General features: G+C 43.2%; 1 protein-coding gene across 2 annotated transcripts in view; it reads right to left on the minus strand.

Annotated features, from left to right (window-relative positions):
* Positions 1-12,112, minus strand: part of LOC146833896 (carboxyl-terminal PDZ ligand of neuronal nitric oxide synthase protein-like) — a 1,023,200-nt gene that overhangs the window by 178,896 nt on the left and 832,192 nt on the right. For both annotated transcript variants that reach the window (XM_085601806.1, XM_085601805.1), the window contains exon 7: positions 4,949-5,106. In XM_085601806.1, coding sequence (XP_085457932.1) covers positions 4,949-5,106 — 158 coding nt within the window. The remainder of the gene's footprint in view (positions 1-4,948; positions 5,107-12,112) is intronic.

The raw sequence follows: 12,112 nt of genomic DNA on the forward strand, positions 1-12,112 counted from the left end.
GGCCATTGTCTGCACACAACTTGTTCGCACGTCTCGTCGTTTTGCTTTTTAACTTGAAAAACGTTAAGATCAGGGCTTTAAGTGGGATGAAAAAACTGGGGGGTCTCTCACAGGGGCGTGGCTGATGTATTTATGGTGTGGCTTAAAACACATAAGCTGAAAATCTGTGATTAGCATAGTGTATCGCCCGACTGGTAATTTGCTGCTTCTGTCATTGCATACAGATATATACTACAAGTAATATTATACCTACAACAAGAAAGGACTATTGGCTTTGCCAATGGTTTTAGTTGCTTGAGATAAATAAGCAAGAACTGTGGCTTTCTTGTAAAGAATATATAAAAAATCTTCAGTTCAATAATGAGACTGTGAAAGACATATAACGAGTCTCTTTGAAGTCACATCAAAGGCATTGACGGTTGGAACTGCTGCAGAGCTAAGATATTTTTTTTTATCTTGATGACGAGGGCAAAAATTAAGAGCCCGATAGGGACCGGTCTCAGCCATTGCTTTTTAGAACTGCCGGTGCTGAGCACTGGCAGGACCTGGTCCACTTAAAGCCCTGGTTAAGGAGCATTGCTGATGAAAATGAGAGAATAGTTGGCAGATATACCTTAAAGTGGCACGCCTTAGCACCTAACCTTTCAGAATTTATGACCTATACATCTCGGAAGGCGTCAACAACCCGCATGTAATTAATTGAGCAACATGGACACGTAATTCAAGAGCACACAGCTTGCTCGGAGGTTTGGAAACTAGGACGTGGCCTTGCATTCATTTCCATCTGTTGACTGACTAGTGGGATTTAGAAGGAAATATCTCATCAAGCCACGATGCTGCAAGGAGGTGGGAGGTGACCAGGGCCGCGTTATGTCAAGCCGTCTGACGCTGTTCCTTCTGCACACAATACAGAACACAAGGAAATCAGCACCAGACACAAATCAATTGCAAGTTTGCTTATATTTGGAAAGATTATACTCTCCATTATAGGTGCAAACAGGGAGTCTCCCATCTCAATCGTGTCTATTGGCACGTATTGTACTAATACGGTCCAATAATGGTGAGATTCTGAAACAGTGCATTGAGGTGGCTTCTCCTGCAACAGATGCCACTGTTGCAAGAGAATTCAGGCTTAATTAGCAATGTGGACAATGCTGTGCTGGTTAAAGGTATAATGAAACCCCCTTTCTAAACTGCTTAAACTAGGCCCAGCCTAGAAAGTTACTTAGAAATTAAAAAATATAACAAATTTACTTTCAGTAATCACCCCTAGAAGGCGCTACTTTGCAGCAAATAGTTATCATTATATGTAGGGCCCACGGTATTGTGGTATTTATTTTTTTAGCATTTCTGTCCCTGTATTTATTTTTTGGACATTTTATTGCTATTTATCAATACTTCTCTTGTGTTTTCAGAATAAATGTAGTAGTAAAATGGTATATTTCCACATTTATTTAAATGATAAACATGAAAGTTTTAGCAAATGGAGCAGTCACATATAAAAACACTACATGCACAGGTAAATATTAGCGTAAATTACAAATATATGGTTATATATGCTTGTATTTAAATAAATCTCATCTTGTTTTTTAACTCCTCATGCTATTTGCTCAGCTGTTGGCCTGGAATTCATGAAGAACAACATGGAGAGAGTCATTCACAAGAAGCTCAATTTTCTGTGTTCTTCTGCTTTAAAAAATAAATACAGACAGGAAACACGTTGTTTTCGGTCTGTACTTACCTGTAACAATTAGTCAAACAGAAAACTGGTAGCCTTAATTATATGTCAAACTTTCCTATGAACTAGGAATGTAAGTTTTGGGAGCTTTTGCCCCCAAATTGGCAGATTAATACATTTGTTAGCCCTGTGTGACTTGTAAGAAGGGTGAGAAGGGCAATCGATTAGGCCGTGAAGAGATGAGCAGCAGGGACTGTTGTCCACTTTCAATACCCAAGACTGGACGGGCAAGGGCATGTGCGGGATCATTCTCACATCAGTGGTGAGAGATGGCCAGCATATGCATGAGGACAGGCAAAGCCTCCACTGATATCCTGAAGAGCAGGGTGGCGCGGATTGGGCCTTGAGGAGCATAGGGGGAGCCTATGGAGAAAACCAGCCCAAAAGAGAATGACTTTTTCCCACCTGTTGACAGTGGTTCAAGAGATACACCCCAGTCAATTCAGACCCAATGCATCGAGGCCCATCCTAAAAACAAGATCTTGTCTAAGGTACAAGTTTCTATTCTGTACTTGTGTCTGAAACCTGCAAGTCTCCCAGCATGATATTCCTTAGCGGTGAAAATGTTTTCCAGATCTTGCCAAAATCCGCGTTGGTCTTCTTCAGAAGGTGTTTGGTGTGACCTAACCTCAAAGCATCGGGGATCACTCCATGAGAAAGGGGGGAGTCAAGGAAAGGCAGCTGAAGGACGACGGCGAGAAGGTGCCGTCTATGGTTGGCTGAACCAAGCATGAGAGTTGGTCAAGTTCCTCATAAAGCAGGTGGCTTCTTGGGGATAAAGTAGATAGCCAGTAGGGAATGGGGGAGGCATCAGGGAAAGATGAAACTAATGACTCAGTCACTCACTCCATGGCACTGGCTGACTGTGAGGGCAAGACCCGTGGCTCAAACTAACGTAGCATCGATTTGCCCTGAATCAAAATTTGGTAAGTGATACAGTGACACCTGTAGCCAAAGCAACACTCCTATCTGGTGTAGAACGGGCTACCCAAGCAGCAGTGTGGCAGGAAGCACCTTGAGTTACAATATACTTTGTGCGGTAACAAGTGGTACTGTGACACGGCTTTATTTTGGGTAATGAACCTCTGTAAAGATGGCGGAAAACAGACTGCACTTGAAGTGTTGAGGATTCATGGCTTGAACTACTCAAAGCCGGTCTTCCCAATACATGCCCAGCTTTAGATGCCAATCACAGCGTAATCGTTTTCAGGTTAAAATGTTTTGAATTTTTACAAACTATTTACTTTACTTGAACGTTTTGTAATGATTATATTTAGCGGTCATGTTTTTTAAATTAAATGATTAACATTTTTTTAAAGTATTTATTTGCAAAACTATGAACCAGAATATGGGATATCTCGCTTTTAAATTCTAACACAGGGTGGCAAAAGCATCTGGCCAATCTCCAAAACACAATTTCTAGGGATTATTCTTTTCTTGACCTCATGGCTACTTGTGGATGCTGAAGATGGTAACTAGCAGCGATCCATTGCTGTCTGCTGGTTTTCTGACTGTGTTAGGACAGATCAGGCCTGCAAGTGGAGGTCTGCATTGTACGTTTCCAATCAAAGAAGTTTATATTGTGCCTCTGCTGGGCCGCCGACTTTGACAAAGAGTCGGCTAGATGGAGAGCTTCGAGAATTCGCTGCCAGTGAGGGTCATATATTAAGTATTAGCCCAGGCCACCTCTCAATGTGTTTGTTTCTGAAGTCTGAGCCAAGTCCCGGAGGTGAAATGATGACTTCCTGTCGGCACCACATCATTGAAATCGGGCGGTGCCTTAAATCACACCCTTACATAAACACCAACCGCTAGGTCAATGACAGAAGAATAAACTTGCATAACAAAATGGTCACCACTCAACTTGCAGAAAAATGGAAAGTATTTCACAGGGTGAAGACAGATCAAAACAAGCAAAGCACACAAAATGACTGAAAACCTCCAGTAGACATCCTGTGGTACACTCTTGAGAGACTTCAGTGAGCTTCCAATGATTGTGGCGCGATGAATGTATGAATCTGTCACTGGCGTGGTCCAGGGTACAAAGATAGCAGTGTTCCTTGAGTCTAACACCCTAGGAGCCCAGTCTTAAACTTGGGACATAGTCTCCTCTCAGGTGAAATCTAAACATATAACTCCCAGGAAGACTATTTTGCATACTGGTCAGTCCTTCCATGCTCTGTCTAAGCATCTGCCAATCACACAAGATTCGGAGTGTGTTCTTAAGCCTATTGTGAATGATGCTTCCAGTGTCATGAATGTCTGCCCAAAAAACTATGTGTCCCGCCTGCTCTAAGCTGATGTGACAAAGACTCTCAGTTGAAAGTAAATTTGTCTTATGGGTCCATCCACAGAGACCAACGTAACTCTAAGAGACACAGATCAGACCCATGAACAACCTGCCCTTTTCACACTTAGCTTGTGATGTGTAAAACTATGGGAGAAAACACCTTAGCTTCACTCCCGTCCTGGGCACCAGCAAACATCACCGCAGGTTGGAGGCAGACACAAATCCATTCCTGACACTGCGCTTGTCTACTTGCCAGATCTCTGAAATTGACGAGACACGCTTTTCTAGCTGGACCACGCTGGAAATACAATCTAAAGATATGATCTTAACTGATCTATGTTCTGACCAGAACCATTCTAAGTTTGTTTCTCATCCCAGTCCATTAGCCATTTCCATCCTCTCCCTGCCTCCATTACCAGTCAGTCTCACAAAGTGACAGTGATTGGTTACAAAACTGCACCAACATTAAAAACAACACAATTAACTTTATCATACACACATTGAATCAGAAATTATCAATACTTTGCAGGAATATAGATCCCCATCTTCTCCTGTTTCCTCTTGTTTCATTCCCTTAATTTGTGCATGGCATGGGCTTTCTGATGTGCTGTTGCTGTAAAGCAGCCTCACATTTCGATATTGTATTAGGCTTATCGTTACTTGAAATATTATTTGATACATTTGAGCTTATTTTAAAATATTTACCATTACTTAGGACTTGTTTTAAGGAATTTATACAAAAAATGTTATAGTCCTTTTTCTCAGTGCTTTACCAGAATTTCCTGCCATGCTTTTCAGTTTAATTTTTAATGTACTTTTCATTTTAAATTTTAATAAATTATTGAATTCCTCCAAAGTATTGCCGTTCTAGCTGACTCGAACCTATTACCAGCTGGGAGAATCTCAAGGGAGTGAGTTACCTTATTTTCTGTTTCGCTGTCCAAGTCCGTTCTCACAGCATCCAAGTCGGTCACTCCTCGACTGAATTCCAAACCCTCCCTCCCTGGAAGAGGACCCTCCACCGCATCGATATCAGTCTCCTCGGCGGGGGCTCGCTCCACAACAGCTGCCTGGAGAACTGTGAATGAAAAGAAACACCAGAGTTATAAAGTGAAATTTCATTCAAGGGCTGGTTAAGTTTCACTAAAAAAAAACAGAACTTGTAATGGGATTGGACATGAAACATTCAAAGAAACAGGCCGGGTACAGAAAGACCAGCATGGGCCTACGCCAAATTCTAAGACTTTATGAATGAGCGGGGACTGGGCGAAGGGATATGGAAGACCCCCGCTACCATAGAAAGACTGAAAAATACTTTGACTTGCCCAATACCTGCGAAAGGAGAACTGGCAAAGAATCACTGAAGCGTGGAATTCTGTTAATATGTGAAAAGGATTGTAAGTGGCACCACATTTAGAACCGAGAAATCCTTGGGCTCAATTGTATGTCAAACTATTGAGAACCTACATATCATGAAGGTAAGTGCGTATAGGTACGAACAGATTTACAATTCTTAACTCCACATCTACATACCTTGAACATGTGTTTGTGTGTATATATATATATATATATATTCACTTAAAAAACCATAGGTTTCACACATGTTATAGTTAGCTGGACATTTCACTCGTGAAAAACCATTGAAATTCCCCTGTTATAGTTAGTGCAGGCAACTATAACTCACGCGACCGCAATCCTCTGCTGATGACGTCAGATATTACGTCACTGTATTTAGACACTTATTTACCCATGTCTTCTTCCATTAATTTTTAGCTATACATATATTACAAATATTTTTTTTTCAGAAAGACACATATGTCATCAGTGATGTAATATCTGACGTCATCAGCAGAGGATTGCGGTCGCGTGAGTTATAGTTGCCTGCACTAACTATAACGGGGGAATTTCAATGGTTTTTCACGAGTGAAATGTCCAGCTAACTATAACATGTGTGAAACCTATGGTTTTTTAAGTGAATTTGCAAGGTTTTTTAAATGCTAATTCCTAACTATAACGTGTGTGAAACCTATGGGTTTTTTCAGTGAATTTGTACGTTTTTTTTAAATGCCAAGTTATGTATTTTATTTTTTTTCTTTAAGGTTTTTCACCGTGCGCGTACCGTACGCGCACGGTGCGCTTCGCGCACCGTGCGCGCTCTCTGGGCGTGCGGTAAGCTTCGCGCACCGCACGCCCACGTTACGCATTTCGCTGAATTTTTCAGTTTCTACCGTACGCATACGCTACGCGCACTCCGCGATTTTTCGCAAAAAAATTAAAAGAAATTTTGGCCCTTGGGGGTCCTTCTGGGACCCCCTGACAAAGGCTAGGGGGTCAGGAATTGTCCACCCTGCCCCCTTTTCACGTTCTCCACCTTTGTTTTTCACCCCCTCAGACTGCGAGAGACAAAATGGCGGCCGACACTTCCTGGTTTCGACCGATTCGAATGTTTACTAACATCTAACAACCAATCAGAATCGCGCTCGCGCACGGCAGCGTGCGCGTACGGTAAGTTTACCGTACACGCACGGTGCGCGCTTATAGATATATATATGCTTTTAAATGCTATTTTCTCAGGAAATACTGAACAGATTTACACCAGACCTGCAAAAGGCACATCCCTGACGTGAGGACTACCTCTCTGCCAAATTTCAAGTAATTCTGTTCAGCCGTTCGGGCTGTAGCTTGGACTAAAGGTCCTATGGAAAAATGCATGGGGAAAACGCGTTTTGGGACCCCCCCTTTTTCTCAGCCCCCGCTTGACGAATCCCCCCGAGACTTTCAGGGAAGGAGCGGAGCGGAGCGCCCCACCTATTTTGAAAATTTTGCGAGGATTCGTCAATCGGCGCCAAAGTTATTCCAAATAGAATGTTGCGGATTTCCTATGGAAACACGATCCTAACTATAACTATCTACTGGCGACCGCCAGTAGATTATATATATATATATATTCACTGAAAAAACCATAGGTTTCACACATGTTATAGTTAGCGGAAATTTTACTGATAAAAAACCAATGAAATTCCCCCGTTATAGTTACTGCAGGCAACTATAACTCACGCGACCGCAATCCTCTGCTGATGCTAATACTGTATTTAGACACTTATTTGCCCATGTCTTCTTCCATACATTTTTAGCTATACATATATTACAAATATTTTTTTTTCATAAAGACACATATGTCATCAGCAGAAGATTGCGGTCGCGTGATTTATAGTTGCCTGCAGTAACTATAACGGGGGAATTTCATTGTTTTTTTATCAGTAAAATTTCCGCTAACTATAACATGTGTGAAACCTATGGTTTTTTCAGTGAATTTGCAAGGTTTTTTAAATGCTAATTCCTAACTATAACGTGTGTGAAACCTATGGTTTTTTCAGTGAATTTGTACGGTTTTTTAAATGCTAAGTTACTTTACGCCATTCGTAGCGTGCGCGCCCACTTAACGCAGTTCGTTCTGTGCGCGCACGGTGCGCTTCGCGCACCGTGCGCGCACAGTGAGCACGCGGTGCGCTTTGCGCACCGCGCGCCCACTTTACGCAGTTAGTGCCATGCACGCACGGTGGGCACGCGGTGCGCTACGCGCACCGCGTGCCCACGTTACGCTAGATGGGCCATGTACGCACGATGCGCTTCGCGCACCGTGCGCACATGGAGGACATATGATGTACTTCGTTTTGAAAGGTAATATTTTAATTTTTCATATATTTCATAAGCCATGCAGAAATGGTGCCCTTCGGGCACCATTTGCACACGGGGTGGAGAGAGTGTGGATAATTTTTTTTTTATTTTTATTTTTTAATATTTTAGTTTTTCTCATCTCTGATAAGCCATGCCCAATTGGTGGCATTCAGCCACCAATTGCACACGGGGTGGAGATAGTGTGGATAATTTTTTTTTTTTTTTTTACATTTTTTACCGTACGCGTACGGTAAGCGTAATCGGCGAAATTACCGAAAAAATAAAAATTCAGTTTTTGGCCTTGGGGGATCTTTGGGGACTCACTCAGCAATCCTTCGTGTGTGGGAGCTGTCGAAACAGCCCCTTTACATGTTTTTGGGCTTTAAATCACTCTCAGTGCGAGAGAGAAAATGGCGGCCGCCACTTCCTGGTTTCGGGCGATTCGAATGTTTACTAAGATCTAAGAGCCAATCAGAATCGCGCACGCCACCGTACGCGTACGGTAAGCGTACCGTAAGCGCACCGTAAGCTGGCTCAGATATATATATTGATTTAAAGGCTATTTTCTCAGAATCTACTGAACAGATTTACACCAAACCTACAAAAGGCACTTCCTTGACCTGAGGACTACCTCTCTGCCAAATTTCTAGTAATTCTGTTCAGCCGTTCGGGCTGTAGCCCTGTCTAAAGGTCCTATGGAAAAATGCATGGGAAAAACGCGTTTTGGGACCCCCCTTTTATCTCAGCCCCCGCTTGACGAATCCCCCCCCGAGACTTTCAGGGTAGGAGCGGAGCGTAGCGCCCCACCTATTTTGAGAAATTTGCGAGGATTCGTCGACCGGCGCCAAAGTTATTCAAAATAGAATGTTGCGGATTTCCTATGGAAACAGGGTCCTAACTATAACTACCTACTGGCGACCGCCAGTAGGTAATATATATATACACATATACAAATATATATGCATATACACATATATATCTATATATATATATGCCAAAATCCATCCCGCGCTCCCTTAGTAAAGGCACTGATGCTCTCAAGTTGCCTCAACAAGTATATATGTATATTTAAAAAAATATTTTTATTACGTTTTTGCGACAAGAAACACAAAGGGCATAGCTAGAAATGGGGTCTCAAGTTGGCAGTGGTTTGCACCCTGTTCAAGTAGGGACCCTCACTCTAGTCAGGCTAAGGGGAGTACACAGCTAAGATAACCCCTGCTCACCCTCTTGGGAGATTGGCATGAGCAGTCAGATTTATCTCAGGGGCAATGTGTAAAGCATCAGTACATACACACACAGTAAAACAGTGAAAACAATACACAGGGAGTCCACACCAGTTTTGAAAAATAGCCAATATTTGAATAAAACAAGACCAAAAGGACAAACATTCAACGTGCACAAGTAAAGATATCACTTTTCAAAGGTTAAGTAAGTTCAGTCCATTGGAATCTATAGATGTGTTTCTTTTAGCACAAAGTACTTGGGATGCACCAAAATTCAAAGATGAAAACAGGTGCAGGGGAGATGAGGCAACAGAAAAACAAAGCAATGAGTCGGTTCCTTATTTCCAGGAGACCTGATTCGTCGGTTCCTTACTGCCAGGGGAAGTGATTTGTCAGTTCCTTATTGCTGTGCAGGGGAGGTGATGCGCCAGTTTCTTACTATCAGGGAGGTGATGCGTCAGTTCCTTACTGGAAGGGGAGGAAAGGCATCGATCTCTGGACACACAGCCTCGGTTCCTTATTGCTGGGCAATGTCAATAAAGAGACAGTGCCGAACTACAATGCGTTGAAAATCCAGATGTGATGTGTCGATGGCGAAGCAGGCGCTCCATCGATTTCACAGCCGCGAAACAGGCGAGGCACATATTCTTCAGCTGCACAGCAGGTGCTGTGTCGATTCTTGAGCCGCACAGTGGTGATGCATTGATTGTTCAGCTGCACGGCGGCGCTACATTGAGAAAACCGGTGCTAAGAGTCGATGCATGGATTTTCTTCTTCAGATCACCAGATTCAACTTCCAAGAAAAGGATTTGGCTCCACTTGGCAAGTCAGGGCCCTCAGCAGAAGAGCCCAGGCACTAGTAGGCAAAGTCTTTGACGACCTGAGACCTCTTAACAGGAGACAAGCACGCACAAGCCCTTGGAGAACCTTGGAAGTAGAATGTAGAAAGCAAAGTCCAGTCCTTTCTTTCCCAGGACAGAAGTAGCAGGCCAGCACAACAAAGCAACCAGCAGAGTACCAGTCCCTCCCACAGCATCCAACTCTTCTTCCTGGCAAATTGTTCTTTTGTCCAGAAGGGTTCTGATTTGAGAGTGTCAGAGGCCGTGGCGACCGGCACCGATTGGGGGTGGTGGGGTGGAGGAGGGGGTGCTGTAAAAAACAAACAAAAAAAACCCACTAACCTTATAGCTGCGCTGCGTCTCGAGTCTCTCCTACGTCGGACTCGGCTGAACCAGGAAGCACTGCCAGGCTCCCCTGACTAATCACACTGAAATGCAGCGTTGTGATTGGTAAGCACACAGGCTCCCCATACCAAGCACAACACTGCAATGCAGCGTTGTGATTGGTCTGAGCGTCGTGGCTCAGCGCGCAGACGGGAACTGGGGGCTGGGCATTTTCTCCATGCAGGCTGTAATGCATGGAGGTTATGCAAAGTGTGCATGACGGTTTGGCTGGCCCGAGGGAGCCGGTCAAAGCATCATTGCACACTTAGGAGTGGGCAAACCACTCATCCCCTGCCCTGCTCTGAGAGCAGAGTGGCCCCGTCCACCCGCCGCTTGCAAAGCAGATATAAACAATAAAAGGATAATAACATAACGTTATTATCATTTTATTTTTCCTTAGTTACATTGCTTAGAAAGCAGTGGGGCGATGCTCCTCTGCCTTAGTGGAGGAACCGCCACTGGTCAGAGGTCCAATACTTATACCCCTTCCTTGTAGCGCACAAGACCCGGACTTTCCCTGACCTGGCTCCAAACACACTACAGAGGGGTGGAAACAGCTTTGTGTGAGGACAGACAGAGCCCTATTCAGGTGTCAGTGACAACTCCTCACACCACTCTAGGCCAGGAAGGCCCATCAGCCTGGTGATGGCCCATTAGGATATGCAAGGCACACCTCAGCTCCCTTTGTGTGAAGGTTTAGAATGAATGCACAAGAGCCCAATTGTCATCCTAACCCAGACGTGGATTCTACAGACAGGCAGAGGCACAGAATGGTTAAGCAAGAAAATGCCCGCTTTCTAAAAATGGCATTTTCAAACACGCAATTCAAAAACCAACTTCACCAAAAGAAGTATTTTTAAATTGTGAGTTCAGAGAACCCAAACTCCAAATCTCTATCAGCTCCCAATGGGAAATTACACTTTAAAAATATTTCAAGGCAACCCCCATGTTACCCTAGGGAAGACATAGTCCTTGCAATAGTGAAAAATTTAATTAGCTATAAGGACATGTAAAACACAACAGTATATGTCCTACCTTCTAAATACACTGCACCCTGCCCATGGGGTTGCCTTGGGCCTACCTTAGGGGTACATTACATGCAGTAAAATGGAAGGTTTGTGCCTGGCAAATGGGTGCACTTGCCAGGTAGAAATTGCAGTTTAAAACTGCACAGACACTGCAGTGACAGGTCTGAGATTTATTTATTTATTTTCGCGATTTTTATTGCGCAAACAAATACCCGAAGGTGTCTCGGCGCATGTGACAAAAACGAGAGACCATGTGTTTGAAAGGCTACTCATGTGGGTGGCACAATCAGTGCTGCAGGGCCACTAGTAGCATTTGATTTATAGTCCTAGGGCACCCCTGGAGCACTTTGCTAGGGACTTACTAGTGAATCAAATATGCCAACCATGGATAACACCAATCACCAATGCAATTTAGACAGTGCATTTGAACTTTAGCACTGGTTAGCAGTAATAAAGTGCCCAGAGTCCTAAAGCTAACAAAAACAGGTCAGACAAATTAGGAGGAAGAAGGCAAAAAGTTTGGGATAGCCCTGAAAAAGTGGCCAGGTCCAACAGGCATCATACAGCGACTAACAAGTACATTTTTGGCAGTGATGTACAGAACTGCATTTATTATCAATAATAGGTTTCAACATCCACAAGTATATTTATTCGTAGTTATTGGTGTTCATCATTAACACGTCTCTGCGGGATTGTTCACAATACAGAGGTGCTATTTCCTTAGCTTTTACATCACCACGTGCACAGTATACCAATAAGCGATACAAAAATACTATGCCAGTTCTCTTTTTCTTGTCTCAAAGACCCTGCAGAATATGTTGAATTCATTCAGTGAAAATACATAAAATGAAATAAAGCAATTAAGGGAACAAATTCGGAAAAATCTATCAGGAGAAATGACAATTCCTCAAATAATTTTTTTTAAAAAA

Source organism: Triturus cristatus, chromosome 4_2 (genome assembly GCF_964204655.1).
Source record: "Triturus cristatus chromosome 4_2, aTriCri1.1, whole genome shotgun sequence".
NCBI classification, from domain to species: Eukaryota; Metazoa; Chordata; class Amphibia; order Caudata; family Salamandridae; genus Triturus; species Triturus cristatus.